Raw genomic sequence first — 22,625 nt, 5'->3', positions numbered from 1 at the left:
TTCAACCAGCCAAGGTGGGCACATGCCTCTTCTCTTTTCAGATCACTACATTGGCTCCCTGTTGCAGCACATATTAAGTTCAAATCCTTGATGTTTGCCAACAGAGTATTCCACAGGTTGGTGCCTGTATATGAAGACACTTGTGAGGTCTTACGGTCTTTCTTGCCCACTCAGGTCTACTGGTGGACAGCGTCTGATGATGTCACCTCTGCATAACATCAAAGACTTTGTTCATGTGTAGCTAAAAGCTGGTGGAATAACTTGCTCACCACTATTAGAAATTCAGACTCGCTAACTGTTCTTAATCGGCGTTTGAAAACTTTCTTGTTTTATATTTCTGTGTAACTGATATTAGCTGTTACATTTTTGTAACCTAGGAATTGCTTGCATTTCGTTTTGTAAATTTCTCATGTAACACCTGCTCCCAAAAGGCCCGCAGGCTGATGTTTTGACTGCCTTATGTCGCTCTCTTTTGTAAGTCGTTTTGGATAAAAAAGCCTGCTAAGCACATAAATGTAAATATACATGCAAATCCAGGTACTGATGGGCTAGAAAACACCATCCAACTAAACGTATATATTCTGAGGTACAGTATATATTTTTTATCCAATCATCCATTCTCTTAAGTGGAGTAGTGTGATACAGGATCACAAGGAACCTGAGCCAAATCCCAACAGAACCACGCTCGTCCTGAATCAGTTTAAACTCGGCGATAACCGAATTTAAACGTTGCTGGGATATGAGCGAAAACACAATGCCTGGAATTGAATACAGGAATCTGGTGGTGCTAATGGACAAGTCAGAAACCTCCCCACCCAAAACTCTGTTAGACAGAAACATGCTTTGTCTCGATCGAATCGCGAAAAATTACATAATTAGACTGCACAGCTAAAAAAAAGTACGTAAATAAAGGACACGTATTCTATTAAATGGCCGGAGAGGACACTATTTGATGATACTTTACTTTAAATCCTCTACTCATTAATTCTGCATACTCGTGAAGTTCTCTTTTTACAGAGAAGTAAGCAATTAATATAAATAATAAAGGTTCAAATGGCCACAAGATTGTGTTTTTTTATTTTCCTTTCCGTAGCGGAACGTTTTTTGTTAGATCCACGTACCCTCACGGAAAGTCGGAAGCGGCTTTCGATTTTGTGCTCAGGAAAATAAGTCCTTCCTTTCGCCGCTAAGCTTGGATTCGTAAACGTGGGCTTATTGTAAGAACGATATTCTGATCAATTTACAGTTGCAAATCTAACAGTAAAGCAAGCTACAGTGAAGAGCACACAATGACTAAAGAGGAAAATAATGGGTAAGGAGATTTTAATCTTTAAGTCGTTTCCTGGTATTCTTATGTCTTTGTTGCTGTCTATTGCATCATACAGTATTTCATTTATAGCGCTCCTTGGAAATAAGTGTTCTTTGATTATTTTGTTAAGTGAAGAGGTGTAAAGTAAGGTGTTCTACAATTAAAATGTAGTTTTTAATAACATTTCCAACAACACGTGTATCCGTACGCGTGCTGGCAATATAATCGTGACAGGTGTTGAGTAAATGAAACGCTCCAATGTTATTTTTAGTTCAAGACTTTAAATACGTGATTGTCCGATTTTACATGAAGGCGCATGCGTAGCTAAGTTAATTCTAAAGTTCCAATGTAACATTTTATAAAAAATTTTACCAAACTTTTTTTTAAAGGGCATATTTCGAGATATATTGCATTAATTTTGTCAGGCTTAAATATAAGTAAAATATGAAAAACACAACTCTTCACACCGTTTAAATGAAGAGTTATTAAATGAATATATTTGCTGGCAACTGTCCATTACAATGTTAAAACTTAAAGCGTGTCTGTGAAAACACAACTACAGTGTAACGCTGCGCAAGACCTTACGTTTAAGTTTTCCAAAAGTATAACTTGGGCTCTGCATAAAATGACCATATAATGCAGGTCTGTCCTGATTTTACGTAGTTGTTTTTACATATTAAAAAAATAGATATGACATTAAGTAGTTCGTTATTTAATAATATGGTCGTTTGATTTTAATAACGGATACATTTTATTTGCCCCCAGTAGAAATTTGGATTTTTACAGAAACTCAATAAATATTATATCAAGATAAACATCCCCTCCTAAATGTACACCAATATGGCTACAAAAAAGAAAACTCCTGACTTGGCAGTCACAGTCAAAGAAAGGCATTATGCAGGCGTATTGCCGTGGCGTTTCTTGACACACTTCTGATGAATTTTGCATTCTGTGAAAGTTCTCGGTGTTAGTGTGTCAGAGATAGATGTGCAGCATTGTTCATAATGGCACTCAGTTTAGTTTTCATTCTCCCCTTTGCTACACCTTCCAGTAGGCAAAGAGTGTGTCCCATATTTGAGCCAGCCCTTTTAGTTTGTTTGATACAGTGAGCCTTACTTGAAGGGGTTATCAGCCCAGCACACCACAGTGTAGAAAGTCATACTGGCCATCATAAAGTTGTAGAACTGTAAAGGATGTCACTACCCACATTAAAGGAATGCAGTCTCTTGAGACAAAAAGTCTGCCCTTCCCTTTTTTTTTTTTTTAATACATGTAGTTGGACTGTGTTAGTAGACCAGTGTAGCCTATCATTTATGTGGACTCTCAAGCACTTGTAGCACTGTGCCACCTCCACATCCGCTCCCCAAATACTGACCAGGCATAGAGGCACTTTGGTGTAATGAAAGTCAGTAACCAGTTCTTTCATTTCCTTCTTCTGCCCAAAAAAACAAAGTTCTGCACATTATTTATATATTCTGTTTCAATACACCCCATGAGTGCAGAATCATCAGAAATTAAAATAAAAAAAATGCATTTAACTTTACTTTAATTTTGCTTATCATGCTGTGGTCATGGTAGCAGAATGCTGAGCTGGACAGACCAGGCAACCTAGTCTTCTGCTATGACTGGGGATTTCCTAGATACTTGACAATCGAGAGAGAATCTCCACAGTGTATTCTGGATGTTCTCTTATTAGGCCACGTCAGGTATATCTCCAGAGGGTTGCGCTCAGGGTGCATCCTGATTATATGCTGAAACTATCTTACTGGCTGCTCTTGATCTACATCAGCAATATTTCTACTCCAAGTAGAATGAGGCCAGAAACCTTGCACAAGAACCTCAGTTTGTCTCATTTGTAGCCGTGACCGTATTCTTTTGATAACTATTCATTATAAGTAATGATGGCAATGTACACTGATCCTCAGAAAGAACCATGTCCCCAAAAATCTGCTCCTTGCCTTCTATCACTGTTCCATTGAGAATGTGCTTATGTACGGACTGTGTGTGTGGTACAGTAGCTGCACTTCCTCATAAAGGAAAGCGCTCCACAGGGTCGTCAGGACAGCGGAAAGAACAATTGGCTGTACCCTCCCCACTCTGGAACAAATCTACACCTCCCGATGCTGCAAAAAAGCAATAGATATTTCACAGGATTCATCGCAATCCCGGTCATTGCCTCTTCCAGCTTTTGCCATCAGGCAAGAGATACAGAGTAATGAAAACCAGAACAAACCGCCTTAAAAACAGCTTTTATCATGGCCCTGAACTCGGAATAAAACTGCTCCATATCATTCTCCCAATGTACAATATAGACCTTAAGTCAACCAGTGCAATTTGTATATTTTGTAAAGTACTTTTATTGCTATTCGGTTTATTATTTTCTCTCTTCTTGTCTTTTTAGCTCTTATGCCTCACACTGAGTCGACTTCACCTTCAGTTTTGTAGTCCCTTTGTAAAAGTGAAAATATCTATCTATCTATCTATCTATCTATCTATCTATCTATCTATCTATCTATCTATCTATCTATCTATCTATCTATCTATCTATCTATCTATCTATCTATCTATCTATCTATCTAATTGTAAACTTCAAATGGTGACTTCACAACTTCTTCACTACCACTGCCTAGAATGGCATAACATTCTCAAACTTGTTTAATTCATTTCATTGTATATGCAGTGTATATTATTTGTATCAGATGAAAGGTAGGAAGCAGCCTTGGGAAGGGTGACAGTCAATCACATGGTCCAATCATACACACTCATATGAAGCTAGTTAACTTAATCAGCATGTGTTTGGGGATGTGAGAGGCAAAATTACACCGACATGAGGAGACTTCACAGAGACAATGACTACATGTGGATTGTTAACCCAGGATACTGAAATCAGTAAGGCAGCAGAGCCTACTGCTGTATCACTCAAGTATGCCGGGCACGCTGGTTTTCTTCACACATCCAGGCAAATTTGAGAATGTTGTAAATGGTATGTTGTAGACATGCAAATTAAATAAAATGGCAGCCCAAGTTGGTCTAGAATGAGTGAGTGTTGCTGTATGATATATTTTTTTTTTTTTTTTTTGTGCCATGTTGTGGACTGGCACCCCACTTTGAGTTGATTGCTGTATATGGAATTCTGTTGTATTCTTCAAATTTCTGTGGCCCCGTTTGTCATATATTGCTCGTAATAATGTAAGTAACTAGTGACATTTTTGGTTAGTACAGTAAATGAGTACAATTTCTACTTCCTACATTTTTGGTTTTATTATAGCCTCAAGCAATTCTTAGTTTTGTTATTTAATTACAGTATTTCAGTACAATTTCACAAGCATAAGGCTAAGCAGAAAATTTGGTATGCCAAAGGAACATACAGTAAGTGCTTATGTTACATAAAAAGTAAACAACACAATTTGCACTTCATAAATGTAGTTTTTATTCACAAATCACATAAGTATCGTTTTCTATATAACCTGTTTGGGTAAGAGAAATGGACCAAATAAAAGAATTAAATTGATTTGATCTTTATGAAAAGAAGAAATAGTAATGTTTTATTAAAATGTATTTTTAAGTAATACTTCGTGTATAACAAATGAAATTCTATTTCTTGATTACCATTTTAAATAAAGCATTGGTTGTTATGTAAACATTTCCAGTTTTTAAAATAATATGGGTGGTATGATGGTGCAGTTGGTAGCACTGGTACCTCATGATTGAGCATTTGGAATTCAAATCTGTGCTCATCGTTGTCTCTGTGGACTTTGCTCATTTTCCGAGTGAATGTCTGTATTTTTCTTCCGTATCACAAAGGCATCTTAGTTAAGTGCTTTTGTGATTCCACAGTGCCCTCTGTGTTTGTGTGAGACAGAGAGTCAGTGGTCCTGTCCAGGGATGTTTCCTGACTTGGGTCTAGTTCTGCCAGAATAGGTTTAAGGACCCCAAAATGTTGAATTTGATTAAGTAGCCATTAGGTAGATGCATAGTACTTTCTTAGTTCCAAGGGGAAATTTAGCTCTCACAGAAGCTCGAGAATTTAACAAATGTAATAAACATCAACACCACCCCTCAAATACACCTCAGAATGACTAAAAACAAGAAAACCTCTAACTTGGCTAAAAATAAGAGTTGTAGTGAGGTATTATTAAGGCATCTTGTCATTGGTGTCTGTGACCCCAGGCGTGTTTCTTGACTTAACTCGGATGAATAATTTGTTGTTTGAAAGTCCTCGATGTTAGTGTGTCAAAGAGATGATGAGCAGCATTGTTCATAATGGCCATCAATTTTGTCTTCATTCTCTTCTCTGCTACTACTTCCAGTACTTCAAAAGTGTGTCCTATATATCTGAGCCTGTCTTCTTTATCAACTAGTTGATTCAGTGGTTCTTTCGCACATTGGCCATTACAAAGTTATTGTTGCATTGTTAAAAATCATGTTCTCACATATGATAAATAATCTAATATTAGAGACTTTTGCTTACAGGCTGCTTTCTCCTTAAATGTCATTTCATATATCAGTCGTATACATGCATAGTTTAGCCAGATTACATTTACACCAGCCATTAGAATGCATCTTTGATGTTTAATTGTGTTTATTTGCACAGCACGGTGCCTCACAGCTGCTAAACTGTTAGAATTAAAACTGCTAATGACCCAACAGAAAAATGTGAAAATGAGAATGTTAGTGTTTTAACATGATGACAAAGATGTTACAGCCTCATGAAGATAATAGACAGATAGAAAGCTTCCACTCTGTTGACTTCTTAAAACTTAAACGGGTGATGGTGCTGGCCAAGTGATTGAATGCTCTGCTCTGCAAATATACATTGTGGACTACCATGGGGCATATCACTACCCAAACCCTGACACAGACAGGTTGAGACACAAGTTCAACACAACACATGTTTTACTCAAGTGGGGCAGCAGTTTTCTTTACTCCCCAGTACAGAGCACAGTACATATAACACCAACTAATACAGTCTATCACAGTCCTTTTTAACTTCCTCTTTCTTTCCCTTTCTCTGTCACCTCCACTCCTCCTCGCAAGCTTTGTCTTCCACCTCCCGACTCTGGCTCCCTGACTGGTGGTGTGAGGCGGCTCCTTTTATACTTCACCCGGACATGCTCCAGGTGTTTCTTGACCTTCTTCCGACTGCACTTCCAGGTGTGGAGAAAGTGGTTCTTCCAAGGACACGCCCGCACCTGCGGCACCCACAATACGCAACAGGGCTGTTCCAAACCACATGTCCCGATATGTCCTGCGGTGATCCGTGGTGCCATAGCAAGCCGGGGGGGGGGGGGGGGGGGGGGGGGGGGTTGGCGGCTGCGGCTGCCACTGCTAGTGTCTCAGAATTAGGAATGACTAATTAGTACCATGTAAAATACATTAAATTAAAGGAATATATAAAATAGTAGAAACTGTAGTATAGTTAATGGTTACAAATTATTTTAAATAAAAGCATGTATATTTACGTGATGTTTCAGTTACCAGTATCAATTAATTTTCATTGTGCAAGAATGCTTAATGAATAATTGTTTTATTTGTTAGACTAAAAATGATGCTGACATAAAACACAAAATGTCTGTAAAAATAATGTATATAATACAAAAAACAAGTAGAATCCTTTTAATATCTTTAAGTTTTGACCAACCTCATTCAGAGTTCTTTACATTTGGAATGTAATACATGTGAAAAAATCACTGAGCACTTTGTAGTATTTTATACATGGATGTATAAATAAAAAAAAAAACAATTTTTACAAATTTTTGTTTTTAATGTTTTAGATTTAATTTAAAGTAATGCCTACTCGCCCAATGTAATCAGCTTAACCAAATAATAAGCTTTAATTGATATAGTTCAGTCTAATGGTAATACTGTAATGATGATAGAATGATGATGCTTTATTCATTTTACTGATATGAACATTACAGTTATCTGTGATTCTGATCATTTTTTAATGGTTGCATGATTGGAATTCGAGTCAGTTAACTGTTACATTAGGGTAAATTACTTTGCAGTAGTTCACAAACTCGGTCCTGGTGACTCCTTGTGGCTGAAAGTGTCCCCCCCCCCATACCCCCCCCCCCCCCCCTAGTTCCACAACACTGAGTGCTGAACATTGTAACAAAAAAATCCAAGACTTGAATAATTTTCCCTTTGACCCCATATCATAAAACCTGGGAAATAAGAGCTTTCTTCATTAGGCTAGGAGTCCGTTAAAAACAAAACTTGGTTGGAATAAAAACATTGATGCCACATCCCACACATTGCATTTTAAATCTAATGTAACATTGTTGGATCACAGTGTCCTTTTTCAGGCCTGTTAAAATCAGCTCTATTTTTTTTTTTTGTTAAAAAAAAGGGCCTAATAAAGTGTACATGTAGATCCCCAGGACCTCAAAATCTGCCGCTGATTCCGGACCTCATTGGGTGTATATAAAGTTTTCTTTTTGAGTTTGAGTAAAATTGAGCTTTGGCACTCCTACCCTATTGTTTTCATATTTACAGAGATTTGCCAGACTTGGAACTTTTTATTTAACATAAAAGCCAAATTTTAATAAGTAATTCATGAAACAAAATTATTTATAAGAAATGTTGACAAGAAGAAAGGGGTTCAGTTTAGTTGACAATGGAGTCTAAAGTAACTATTGAAATAAAATTATTTATGTGTACAGGTGCAAATTGTAAATGGCATTTAAGGTGATAATCCCTATTTGTTGCAAAATTATTATAACTATTAATATTTAAAACAGCAAGTATCCATTAACAGAGTTGCTAGCTGGGAAGCATGATTCTTTGTGAGGGGAGTAAGGCAGTTGGCATAGTGAATTTATAATTTGAGTTTCACTAAAATAAAGTAAGATCATAATGTTGCCTGTTGTTTTTGGCAAGATAATAAGCTGTTTTCAAAGCTGTTAGTTATTCTCCTCATTGCTTAACATGTTTCTTATGTACCATTATGAGATCCATTACATATCTTTATACTTAAATAAATTACATTACTTACAGCTACATTTATTTTTGTAACAGTGAGCTTAGCCATCATCTAGAGAATTTAGACAAAGAATTTTTTCCAATATTTAGCTGCAAAAAGGAAAAATAAGTAACTTTTATTTCATTCATGGTAAAAATGTCAGACCTCATTGTTTTGGGTGGTGATCCTTAACACAAGGTGTTGGCACTGAGCGTGAATTTATTGCATTTATTGACTCCTCAGAATTAACTGTAATTTAAAGTTAGCATGAGCTGCAAATCCCCTTATTCATTTAATACTAAAAATTGATATTTTCATGTTACTTGTTATGTGGCTTTTTTGTTGCATATTTTGACTTTTTTACAATACCTCTTTATGATTTATTTGTTATGAATCTGCAGTTGTTGCTGCTTGATTTTTTTTTATAAAGTACACAACAATCTATTTATAATAATTAATTCATTCACATATGAATGTGGAAAATTAAGCAAAGTCGCAATTGTGAAACCAATTATTTGTGATAAAAACTACACATTAGGATTTTCGTGCCCAGATTTTTTACAGCCAGATTAATTAATCTGAATCTGCGTACCAATTTAAAGACAAAACACATTGGCAAGTATGAGGAAATCTCAGCCAAACATTAATGAGAGGCAGAGTGAGCTGACAGGTGATCAACTAACTCAGGGGTCTAAAACTCAGTTCCTGGAGGGCCACCATTTTCACTTCAGCCAGTTTCTTAATTACAAGCCAATTCCTTTTCTGAATGATGCACGTTATTTAACTCTATAGCTTGTTAGTGTTCTTATTCTGCTACATGAGCCATTTTCAAAATTTATTTTTTTTCTGAGAGCACCATGTATATTTTTTGCGGACAGGATCAGAATTTTCAGACCTTCATTTTGTTCTTTTCTAATATTTTATTGGAACATATTATATAGTGAACAAATATAGTAGGTACCAATGGAATCAAGTAAGCTTGTCACTTGATGGCTTATTTTGTACCCCATTATTGTTTGACTGAGGGTTAAGGGAAAAAAAACTGTTTCAGATGACACTAATATTTGGTATGTATTTAAAGCAGAAGTCAACTGAAGACCAGCAAATCATTTGTTTCTCAAACTACAGATTCTGATCTCCTTATCTTCTTACGCAGTTGTCCATCTTGGCCTTCCCCTTCTTTTTTTCTATACTGGTTAGATCCAGTTTGCCCTCTTTCTCAAGACAGTAATAGACACATTTGTATGAAATCTTCAGTTGAGTGGCAGTCTGTCACATGAAATAGCCTTCATTCTGCAAAAAAACAAAAAACCAAACAAACTGTAGAACTGCATGTTTCTTGAATAAACTGGTTCATTTAGTCCATTTATGAACCCAGAACTGAAATTTGGGAATACCAGTACCTTGCAACACATGAGAACAGAAAAACATGTTTCAGCGACTTCTTCTTCTTTCATCTGCTCCCGTTAGAGGTTGCCACAGCGAATCATCTTCTTTCATATCTTTCTGTCCTCTGCATCTTGTTCTGTCATCACCTGCATGTCCACTTTCTTTTCTTCTTCCCTGACAACTCTGTTCTTAGCATCCTTCTCCCAATATACTCAGTATCTCTCCTCTGCACATGTCTCGCCTATCTGACTTTGGCTCCCAACCGTCCAACTTGAGCTGACCCTCTAATGTACTCATCTCTAATCCTGTCCATCCTCGTCACACCCAATGCAAATCTTAGCATCTTTAACTCTGCCACCTCCAGCTCTGTCTCCATCTTTCTGGTCAGTGCCACCGTCTCCAACCCATATAACATAGCTGGTCTCACTACCGTCCTGTAGACCTTCCCTTTCACTCTTGCTGATATCTGTCTTTCACAAATCACTCCTGACACTCTTCTCCACCCATTCCACCCTGCCAGCACTCTCTTTTTCACCTCTCTTCCAAAATACCCGTTACTCTGTACTGTTGATCCCCAAGTATTTAAACTCATCCACCTTCCCCAGCTCTACTCCTTGCATCCTGACCATTCCACTGACCTCCCTCTCATTTACACACATGTATTCTATCTTGTTCCTACTGACCTTCATTCCTCTCCTCACTAGAGCATATCTCCACCTCTCCAGGGTCTCCTCCACCTGCTCTCTACTATCGCTGCAGATCACAGTGTCATAAGCAAACATCATAGTCCATGGGGACCCCTGTCTAATCTTGTCTGTCAACCTGTCCATCACCATTGCAAATAAGAAAGGACTCAGAGCCGATCCCTGATGTAATCCCACCTCCACCTTGAATGCAGCTGTCACTCTTACCGCAGACCTCACCACAGTCGCACTTCCCTCATACATTTCCTGTACAACTCTTACATACTTCTCTGCTACTCCCGACTTCCTCATACAATACCACAACTCCTCTCGAGGTACCCTGTCATACGCTTTCTCCAGGTCCACAAAGACGCAATGCAGCTCCTTCTGGCCTTCGCTATACTTCACCATCAACACCCTCAGAGCAAACAACGCATCTGTGGTGCTCTTTCTTGGCATGAAACCATACTGCTGCTCGACTAATCATCACCTCACTTCTTAACCTAGCTTCCACTACTCTTTACCATAACTTCATGCTGTGGCTCATCAATTTTATCCCCCTGCAATTACTACAGTCCTGCACCTCCTCCTTATTTTTAAATATCGGCACCATTACACTTCTTCTCCACTCCTCAGGCATCCTCTCACTTTTCAAGATTCCATTAAACAATCTGGTTAAAAACTCCACTGCCATCTCTCCTAAACACCTCCATGCTTTCACAGGTATGTCATCTGGACCAACGGCTTTTCCATTCTTCATCCGCAGAAAAGTTTCTCTAATATCCATTTAACATGTGAACATGACTAGTTAAAGATAAGCTAAGAGAGTTTACCTTTAGGTCACTGAAGGCATTCTTGCTGAAAGTGGGGCTTTGCAGCCATATGTGAATAATAAATTAAAATCAGTCATGTTTAAAGCAGTAATGGCCATTATACACACTAGTAATGACCTTGGCTATATTTTTAAATCAATTTAATAATATCCAGATTAAAAAAGGTATATTTTTCTATCAAAGCATGAAAAATTCTGGGTGAACCCAACCTATGTTAATGTGTCAGAGAAAGGATATGCAGCATTGCTCATAATAGCCCTCCGTTTTGTTTTATTTCTCTCTTTTGCTGCTGCCTCCAGCAGGAGAAAAGTGTGTCACATAACTTTTTAATTAGCTTGTCGATTTGGTGGGCCTCTGTTGAAGTGATGTTTCTAGCCCAGCACACCACAACGTAGAAAATCTCTTTGGCTATCATCACAGAGGAGTAGAACATGTAAAGTTTGTCAAATGGCTGTAATTATGCCTTCTAAAAGGAATTCTCTTAGCTTATTTTTATTAAATTAGTGACATTCCAGTTACACTTCTGCTTATGAGTGTAAATATTTACATTTGTGAGGATACAGTATCAAAATACTCTCAAAGTGCATGAAATTAGTGGGAAATTTGCAATCAGAAAGATTATCACAAAACACCGAGCTCCAGTTGCATAAGGCATGAAGGACAGAAAGGTGACAAGAAGTCAGAAATGCTTAGGAAAACAGATAAACAAACAAATATAATTAATTGAGAGCAAGTTTGAATTCTTAACATTCAAAACATGTAGAATTAAACCTCAATAAGAGATTTGCTTTTGAAATGAGAGACCACTACTCTGAGGTTTGCTAGGGTGCTGTTAATTTCTAGTAATCTGATATATTTTATGCTGTGCTTTCCATATTTCATTTTGATATAGTATTTTAAGTGAAGCTAAATCCAAATTATGAAAATTAATGTGATTCATTACGGTGAGCCAATTTATAAGTGGTTTTGACTAAAATAGGGAAATGGAGTTTGAAAGTGGTGGCCGGTTTGAGAGGAGAACATCAAAGGGTCTATCTAAACCTCACATTAACAGGCTGTTGTGCATCTGCAGCATTGTGATTACATATGTATGAGGTTGATTAGCATTGAGGCGTGTTCATGAATTCAAGTTTACAAAGTGATTGTGATTCGTAAAGGGAAAGTTGCATAGAAGTTAGTGTACGCCAGGTTTTATAACTGATTTTTCTGGCATAGGAATTTTCGTGCTTTTTGGAATGTTCATATTTTCACGATTGAATCCATGCAAAGTTTATTAAATGAGGCCCCAGGTCAAGATTGGAGACATATATTACTAATATCACTAGCAAGTACCATCAAACATTGCCCATACAGACTACATTTTGTTCCAGAATGAGATACTGTACACAGAAGAGAAAATGGCACAAGTGAGGTCAAGTTCTAGCATATGACAGTTTTGTGTTTCAACTTTTAAAGATAAAATGGTTGTCATCGTTCGTCCCCCAAACTATGCGACTGTTCAATTCCACCTGGGGGGGTAAACGTTAACATTATTCAAAGTTATTATCTGTGTTTACCTGCATTGTTATTACTGTTTAATGTAATATTGTTTTTTGTATCAGTATGATACTGCTGGAATATGTGAATTTCCCCTTGGGATTAATAAAGTATGTCTGTCTGTCTCCCTCCCTCTATCCCATGTTCTGTTGTCTCCTCCAGTAAAGTTTCCTCTGGAATAATAGCAAAGACTGGTTAACCTAACAGTCAATGTGGGTGTTCAGTTCAGTCCTATATTTATTATCACAATGAAAACACAGTCTGTTGAAAATAAGGGACAGCAAATAAAAAAGCAAGGATGGATAGATAGGATAAATTCATGTCAAGGTAGAGGAAGCTTCACAAATAAAGCTAAGAAAAAAATACAGAGAATAGAACCCACAAAGCAAATGAGAGTTTGGCAAGGGTTACATTATAGGTTTTTGGCACAGTAAAAATGCCAGGATCAGAAGATTTCAAATGTCTAACAGGTTTATATGACTCTGGGCAGTGTTGGGAAGTGTTATAATTTGGTTGGAGAGTTTTGAAGGTGAAAGTGATTTAATATCAGATAAGAAACCAATGTGGTTGAGCCACCTGAAGAATAATGTGGTGAACTACAGTAATGTGACACAATTCTGCATGTAGCAGTGTTAATCTGATTCTTGTCGTTCAGTCTCTATAGCAATGGACAAAATAGAAATACAAATGATAAAATAAACCCAAAGTTCACCAAAAACAGTAGTGTTTATTCAACAGACGAAACAATAGATTTTCCTTCTGAAAGGCTGTTTATACATCTAAGGATAATTTTGAAAGGTTTTTCTTAAGAAATGTAAAAAATAAATCATTAAAGCAGATTTCCCAAGACCGCAAGTTATAGAACCATTATAGATTTGAAAAACAATTGTATTTTTTCAAACCTATGTCATGTTAGGATAACTATATGCAAATAGAATATTTCTTGGCTGACTTTTTCAGACCTTTAAAATGTGTTGTGTTCGTCTCACAGGAGAACAAATCTAGTAGAGTATTTAAAAACCAAAAGTTCAGCATTGGTGTATAATACAGCTAAAATGCTAATATTAAGGATAACCCATGTTTAAGTTAAATTAAAATAATTTTGATTTCCATATGATTTATTATTGTTTGCTTGTAGATTCTGACTGTAGCATTTACCTTAGTAACTTAATTTGCTTTAATTAGTACATTATTTTATAAGTTGATTACTTTTACTGTTTTTCAGGATATTGATTTGAATTTCATTGACAGGAATCTAGTGCTATTATCCTGAATTGAAATAAGCAAATGTGAAAAGGGTGGGCAGACTGTAGACTGTAGACTTCGAAGGCATGACTAGAAACCTATTTCGTGGATGGTTGCCTTTTAGGCACCATTAAAGTTCAAAGCAGTGATAATGTAATGAACAGTTCCTTTCAGCTGACAAAAGGTAATTGTTACTCTATGCAATGGATTTTTTTTGTTTAGGAAATTGAGTATTTCCTATTTTGAACAGTTAATTTAGGCACAATAATAACAAAGGTTGTTTATTTCCTCCAGTCAAATCTGCTAGCTATAATATTGTCATGTGTTCTGCTGATGTGCAAATTAACAAAGTACCAAAACATAAATGCATCAACACCACAGACAAAGCTTTTTAAAAATTTTGGTATTTAAAAAAAAATATATATATATATTTTTTATAAACAAGTTTCTCATTCATTATTCGTAAATGCTTAAACTAGAGTTATCTTAAAAGAAATTCCAGGTAATTGTATTAACCAAACATTGAAAACTTTATATATTTCAGACCTGTATTTCATGAACAATATATATGTTTCTGTGGTTTTTATGGTTCCTTCCGTTTTGGTTTGGCTGATGTAAAAGGCACTAACCAATTTTGGCTACATTTAGCAGTTGCTTCTGATTCTGTGAAGGGGCACATGACAGTCTTTTTTTTTTTTTCCTCCCAAGTATTAAGACTGAACTCCTCACTTGTTGAGGAAGTGGCTGCTGCTGCAGTGCAGACCACACTTTTATCCAGCCCATGATCCAACTGTTTGAGTTAACACACCACTAAGTATAGATGACACATTTACTAGCACCTCATCCACTTCTTCATGGACCAGAGTAGTTGTTAGACACATACTCATACAAGCTTTTTAGTCCCCTTTTGCTTGAAGAATGCTTAAGGTATATTTTTTTGGGGAGAATTCTTTTCTTGGTTTACATCTTGGTAAATTATTATGACAAAAAGTGGATAGATAAGGAGTGATCCAAAACTTGATGCCGCTAATAGGTGTAATTAAAACCAAATGAGCTCACCAGCCCTGAGGTAATGTTAGCTAACGAGCCATTGGTTAGCGAGCATTGCACATTGCCCAACTTAGCTCAGTCGAAAAATAATTATCATGTGAAGGTAGGGTAGTAGTGTGATGCCACTCATATGACAGGCATATATAGAGTAGGTTTAGATGAATTACACCTTTTGCCATAGAAATTGCCACTATTTATTTATCCATCCATCCATTATCCAGCCCGCTATATCCTAACTACAGGGTCACGTGGGTCTGCTGGGCCAGTCCCAGCCAACACAGGGCGCAAGGCAGGAAACAAATCCTGGGCAGGGCACCAGCTTACCGCAGGGCAAACACACACACACCAAGCACACAGTAGGGACAATTTAGAATCGCCAATGCACCTAACTTGCATGTCTTTGGACTGTAGGAGGAAACCGGAGCACTCAGAGGAAACCACGCAGACACAGGGAGAACATGCAAACTCCACGCAGGGAGTGCCCGGGAAGTGAACCCGGGTCTCCTTACAGAGAGGCAGCAGCGTAACCACTGCGTCACCGTGCCACCACTATGTATTTATACATATTTATATAATAGAATATAAAATAGGGTGGTACAGTGGTTAGCAGTGCTGCCCAACACCTTCAGAGACCAGTCCTAATATTCAAGCCCAGTTTGTTGCATGGTTCCCTTTGTATGCAGTGATTTTTTTTTCCTTGTTTTCACATATGTTTTCTTTCTACAAATCAGATTGATATGGTGACTGTAAGTTGTCCCTGTTTGATTGTTTAAATATATGTGGATATGCCCTATGATAAACTGGCACCTGATATAGTGTTGGTTCCAACACTGCAGCCAGTGCTATTAGAATGAGCAGTAGCACCCACTGGTCTAAACTGGATTAAACATGTTCAAAAGATGGTTAAGTGGATAATGTAAAATATATAACTACATGTACAACTATCTGTTTTAAACATAGAGGTTAATGTTAATATAGTCCTCAGAACAAAGATATTTTCATGGTCATGTATATCCCAAAGTGGTTGGAGAATTTGGGGAGAAAGAACTATGCTGTACAAAAAAGAAAACAGCCCTAAAATGTTGCATAGTTGAAGCACTTTTGCATGAATAAGTGAGGAAAAAAAACTCTCTTTAAGCTAATTCAGCTTAAGCTAAAGCAGATAGAGAAGGCAGGAATTCACTTGTTGAGGAAGTACCCTTTTTGGTGTCTGCTTTAATACAGTACTGTATATAACATCTAATAGTGATATTATTTGTCTAATAAAATAGTTGAAAAAGCACTTATTTATGTATAAAATACAGATTAACCCAATAGAGAAATTTGTTTTCTAATTTAATAATTATGGTTACAGCAGTCATATGCAAGTATCCAAAATCAATGTCACTGATGCATGAAAAAAATAAAACATTTTCCAATAATGAGGCAGTAATGTTATAGCCAAGCCACTTATTCTTTCAAATACAGCATTTTGATGAGGCTGTTAGCTAGTTTCAGATACCGTATGCAGTCATTAACTGCTTAATGTATTCACAAATAAACCTTAAATCTGGAGGTGAACTTTCTTAAAGTTCAAATTGTTTCCATGTACTCTTTTGTATCTATTAACTAACATAACTGAAGTGTAATTGTTTTAAATTATATTCATGTGTTCTCACCATGAATGAAATACAGTAAAGTATGTGTTTTGTTTGCCTAAAACTGTTTAAAACAGGTGCTTTAACCCATTATACAGCAGAAAGATTTGTGAAGAGGCACCTGTTATAGTAATTGTGCTGTCTGTCTTCCTTGCACCTGGGAGTGCTGTTCTGAAGCAGTTCACATGCATATATTTCCTTCAGGAATCATTTAGTCAACATAAACTAAACAAAGAAGCTATGCATGTTTGTCTTCCTGTGCCGATGTGACTGGCAATAATAATTAGGCTTTTGCTTTGCCTAGAAGTGGTAACTTATTGAAACAAGTTTCCAGCATACTCTAATAGGTTTTTTTAATCACAGATTTCCACTGATGCCAGTTATGTTTATTGTTAAGTAATTTTTTTTTCACAAATGTAAATATTCATACAGTTTGAAGTGTATTAAGTTATTAGAAAATTGCTCACAGCCCTTTTCTAACATCTTTAAATAATATTTTGTATAATTTTTGTAGGTTTATTTTTTTTTATTAAGTAACTTGCCAGAAAAGTATGTTTACAGAATAGTATAATTTGAGATCATCTGTCTGGTATGGACATACAAAATGTTCCTCCTTGGGTCTAGAAATTTTATATTATACAGTAAATATCTTTGTATATGAAGTCCCCTTGTCTCCTAATCAGTTTAAGCTCATATTGCACATGTACACAGAAATTCACAAGTGCTAATACAAGACTTAGATGTGCAATGATAGGCACCAAGCTCATCTGTGAAAGAGTACATAATAGCAATAAACTGAACTGAATTGTACAGTCTCCAAGAACTTTTCTTTGTGTAATTAAATTATTTCCTATATGTTATGTTTCAGTGGGGGCCACGAGTCCAGCTCGTCTGCCATTTAATAAGGCATTGTCACATGTTGATGTATGTATTGTCCACAAAAAAGCAGGATTTCCTGTCATGTACAGACATCAGTGTTCTACCCAAATTTGTGTTTTCAGACAGTTTAACTGTAAAAACGGAAAATTACAGTATGTCAGTAATTAATCCTGAGTAACATTTGAATTCCATGATTTTCCAAACTAAGCAAATCATCACAAAGATTCCTTAAATTTTCCTAGCTTAGCTACCACATGCAGATGCATAGGTCTTTTTAATTAAACTTTTACTGTAAATTTTTACTTGTACTTTTTACTTATTGCAAAATTCATTTGCTTTATTCATTCATTGTAAAGGCAATGGTAATTTTAATTTAATGTACATTTACAGCAAGGTGTTTGTTTTAGTTCAGATGACAAATTTTTCACATGGTGTGAATTGCTTGTTGTTTTTTCTTTTTAGTTAATACACACATGAAAAGTAATATCCTGACTCCTTTTCCCATTGCAACACTTTTCCTAGTTACTTTTAGGCATTTAACAATAGATGTCACCCGTTTGAAGACATTAAATGAAAATCATTGTACTTCAGCAGTCTGCAAAGGTAAATGCCCTTGTATGTTGGGTTCATGGCAGTTTCCAGTCTTTTTTCCCAGTAGGTAAAAACTTCCTTTAGGAAGTATAAGAAATAGACCTGGAAGTTTACATCTGTATGTTTTCTTTCTATCTTCCTGTTACAGCGCTGCAGAGGAACTGCAGATACAATCAAAGAAAGCCCTCAAGAAACAGCAGAAGGAAGCCGAGAAAGCTGCTAAAAAGGCAGACAAGCAAGCAAAGTTGGTTAGTATGTGGGAGCTTCCATGCCCTTAGCAGCTGTTTCGTGATGTTCACACGTAAAGGAAAATAAATATACTTCAAAAGGATGCTTATTGTTTTTCAGTTCCGGAATTGAACTTGTGAAATTTGCAGATACAGGTTGTTGAATACAGAGCACTTATTAAGAGTAATCAATTTTTTATTGTTTAATATGTGCACTCACATCTGTTGTAAGACTGTCCAACTTATAGCTCTTTGGTTATTAGAGTCAGTCAGTTTAAATCATTCTTTAATGGACACACAATATTATTACAGGATCTCAATGTCCAAACACACTCTCTGTACTTTTGATACATTATAGCAGTATATTTACAATGTTCTATGCATTATGAAGTGGGTTTGATAGTCATTTGATATGTCTGTGACATATCTGATATTCAGATTGTAGACCTAGTATTGCTTATTGCCTGTTTTGCATAGTACTGTGAGACACTGTTGTTCGTTTAAATTACTGTTGAGGCTTTACCCCTGCACCTGTCAACTCTGTGACCAGTTCTGAAATTTTCAGTGCTAAGAAAATACCTTCAGTAGCATTTTGAAGACTTTTGTGTCTCAGGTTTCGAACAGAATTTCACATTGCAACCATGTTTTTTTTTTATTTGAAAATCTAAAAATATCGATATGGTTGCAAAAATATAAGTAAAGCAAACTTAAAATATTACATGCTTTTTGATACTGCAGTTGAACTGCAGGCAGCCATTAATTCTGTAATATACTTTTCCTTGAACGAGTCTAAAAGATTCATATATGAGCTGCATAGTGGCATAATAGATACATAGATAGATAGATACTTTATTAATCCCAATGGGAAATTCACATAAAAAATAAATAAATAAATAAACTTAACTCCACTCCCAGATATTTATAGGTCTGCACCATCTGCACACAGTCACCTTTGATGATCACTGGGTCTATGAGGGGTCTGGGCCTCCTAAAATCCACCACCAGCTCTTTGGTTTTGCTGGTGTTCAGGTGTTTTGTTTAGTTTATTAGTGTTTTGTTTGAAAAGAAAATCTAACAATGTAGCTATGGTTTGCAAAAATATGTTAAGTAAAGCAAACTTACAGTATTACATGCTTTTTGATAGTGCAGTTGAACTGCTTGCTGTCTTCTAGTCGAAGTCTGATTTTTATAGAAACCTTTGCTTATTCTTTTTTAGGCAGCCATTTATTCTGAAATATACTTTTCCTTGAGGATAGAGTGTTGTTTTAACAATGCATTTGTTTCCCACTTTTCTATTTTAGTAGTACTGTATTTTTTTATTGCATGGCCATTGTTATTTGTCTCTTTATGACTTTATCATTATGATAATAATCCTCATCTTGGTACTAATTTTCGTTTTTGGGTCCTCAGAATAAAATGTTTAAGAACCTCTGAACTACAGAATTCAAAGGGGACCGCTGATAGTAGCAAGTCAGTGAGGTGTGAGGTGAATTCAATGGGAAACCATAGCTTGTAGCAAAGTAGGGAGGTGTGCATTTATGTGGCGCAACATTTGCAACACACGTTTGTGTGGTGCTCTGGGTAGGCCAGCGAGCATGTGACCCAGTTCTAGGGGTGTTTAATGGGGAGTTATCTGTTAATTTGCTTCAGTTCTGTTTTGGTACTGGTACTTACTGTATCTGTGAAATCAGGAATTGGTACCAAACTCACAATTTTAGTACCAATTCAGCACTAAGCCAGACGACGAATTTATAACTCTGAATCATGTTGTACTTTAAACAATATTGCTGTTTGTAATAAGTATGGGGTTGTACATTTAGGCAGTGGTAGAAGTGGAACAATGTAACTGACAGTACTTTTGTGAGGTGTCTTAAATGATTGCTAGAGGGTGTGTGCTGGCCCACTTCAAGCTCTGGTTTTCTCCCCATTAATGTATTGTTGTGATGTCTTTGTTTGTAGAGAAAAGAAAACATGAGAGTCTGAAATGTAAATAATGAGGGGAAGAATTTTTTTTTCGTTTTTGAAGGTGTGATGTTCAAAACAGGAAAGTAGTATGGATTGTACAGAAGGTAAAAAGAAATCTTGTGAAAAGCAGTATTTGTACAGTTTTCAACCCCTCTCCCTTTTGGTCATGCATCACATGTAAACTGAGCTGCAGTTGTATTTAAAATGATGCAGTTAATTGCTGCTTGTGTTGGACATGGGAAGACTTCTCCTGTCTCCTGTATTTCTCATTCATTTCCTGGCAACACAATTCAAGCTTTATTGCTAAACACGTATTACTTGAACTTAGTAAACCTTCATCCTTTTACTTCATAGCTCACGCCACATACAGTTAGGTCCATAAATATTTGGACAGAGACAGCTTTTTTCTAATTTTGGTTCTGTACATTACCACAATGAATTTTAAATGAAAGAATTCAGATGCAGTTGAAGTGCAGACTTTCAGCTTTAATTCAGTGGAGTGGACAAAATGATTGCATAAAAATGTGAGACAACTAAAGCATTTTTTTAACACAATCCCTTCATTTCAGGGGCTCAAAAGTAATTGGACAATTGACTCAAAGGCTATTTCATGGGCAGGTGTGGGCAAGTCCATCATTATGTCATTATCAATTAAGCAGATAAAAGGCCTGGAGCTGATTTGAGGTGTGGTGTTTGCATGTGGAAGATTTTGCTGTGAACAGACAACATGTGGTCAAAGGAGCTCTCCATGCAGGTGAAAGAAGCCATCCTTAAGCAGCAAAAACAGAAAAAACCCACCCAAGAAATTGCTACAATATTACGAGTGGCAAAATCTACAGTTTGGTACATCCTGAGAAAGAAAGCAAGCACTGGTGAACTCAGCAATGCAAAAAGACCTGGATGTCCACGGAAGACAACAGTGGTGGATGATCGCAGAATCATTTCCATGGTGAAGAGAAACCCCTTCACAACAGCCAACCAAGTGAACAACACTCTCCAGGGGGTAGGCGTATCGATATCCAAGTCTACCATAAAGAGAAGACTACATGAAAGTAAATACAGAGGGTGCACTGCAAGGTGCAAGCCACTCATAAGCCTCAAGAATAGAAAGGCTAAATTGGACTTTGCTAAAGAACATCTAAAAAAGCCAGCACAGTTCTGGAAAAACATTCTTTGGACAGATGAAACCAAGATCAACCTCTACCAGAATGATGGCAAGAAAAAAGTATGGAGAAGGCGTGGAACAGCTCATTATCCAAAGCATACCACATCATCTGTAAAACACAGTGGAGGCAATGTGATGGCTTGGGCGTGCATGGCTGCCAGTGGCACTGGGACACTACTGTTTATTGATGATGTGACACAGGACAGAAGCAGCCGAATGAATTCTGAGGTGTTCAGAGACATACTGTCTGCTCAGATCCAGCTAAATGCAGTCAAACTGATTGGGCGGCATTTCATGATACAGATAGACAATGACCCAAAACATACAGCCAAAGTAACCCAGGAGTTTATTAAAGCAAAGAAGTGGAAAATTCTTGAATGGCCAAGTCAGTCACCTGATCTTAACCCAACTGAGCATGCATTTAACTTGTTGAAGACTAAACTTTGAACAGAAAGGCCCACAAACAAACAGCAACTGAAAGCCCCTGCAGTAAAGGCCTGGCAGGGCATTAAAAAGAAGGAAACCCAGCATCTGGTGATGTCCATGAGTTCAAGACTTCAGGCTGTCATTGCCAGCAAAAGGTTTTCAACCAAGTATTAGAAATGAACATTTTATTTCCAGTTATTTAATTTGTCCAGTTACTTTTGAGCCCCTAAAATTAAGGGATTGTGTTAAAAAAAATGCTTTAGTTGCCTCACATTTTTATGCAATCATTTTGTTCACCCCACTGAATTAAAGCTGAAAGTCTGCACTTCAACTGCATCTGAGTTGTTTCATTTAAAATTCATTGTGGTAATGTACAGAACCAAAATTAGAAAAAAGTGGTCTCTGTCCAAATATTTATGGACCTAACTGTACCATCCCATCCTGTGGTTAAAGTGACAGGACAGGAGGAACTCTGTGTTACTAACATGTTGTTCCTCCTTGCATTGTGTTATAAATTCTAGTTTATTTTGGTATACGATTTGGAGGAGAGTGGTTGGCTGCAGGGTGGGGTGAAGTGTCATTGTTAAAAATCAGTTTGTTGCAGTTGGTATATGACATTGAAGAGCCCCTGCAGCCTTGTTCCCCTCTCTTTTTCTCGTGCAGAACACTTTGCCTTCTTCCGCTTAATTGCTAGTTCCGATGTCGGACACCTTCATTTGCATACAC

At 36.8% G+C, this 22,625-nt stretch overlaps 1 protein-coding gene across 1 annotated transcript in view; it reads left to right on the top strand.

Annotated features, from left to right (window-relative positions):
* The first annotated feature begins 1,136 nt into the window (after nt 1-1,136).
* Nucleotides 1,137-22,625, top strand: part of dars1 (aspartyl-tRNA synthetase 1) — a 76,797-nt gene continuing 55,308 nt past the window's right edge. The window contains exons 1-2 of the mRNA XM_028806500.2: nt 1,137-1,312; nt 18,265-18,364. Of these exons, the coding sequence (XP_028662333.1) occupies nt 1,290-1,312; nt 18,265-18,364 (123 nt within the window). The 5' untranslated portion in view covers nt 1,137-1,289. The remainder of the gene's footprint in view (nt 1,313-18,264; nt 18,365-22,625) is intronic.

The sequence above is a fragment of the Erpetoichthys calabaricus genome, chromosome 8 (assembly GCF_900747795.2).
Source record: "Erpetoichthys calabaricus chromosome 8, fErpCal1.3, whole genome shotgun sequence".
Taxonomy (NCBI): domain Eukaryota; kingdom Metazoa; phylum Chordata; class Cladistia; order Polypteriformes; family Polypteridae; genus Erpetoichthys; species Erpetoichthys calabaricus.
The sequence above is the reverse complement of the archived record's forward strand: the minus strand, read 5'-3'. Positions and strand labels throughout refer to the sequence as shown.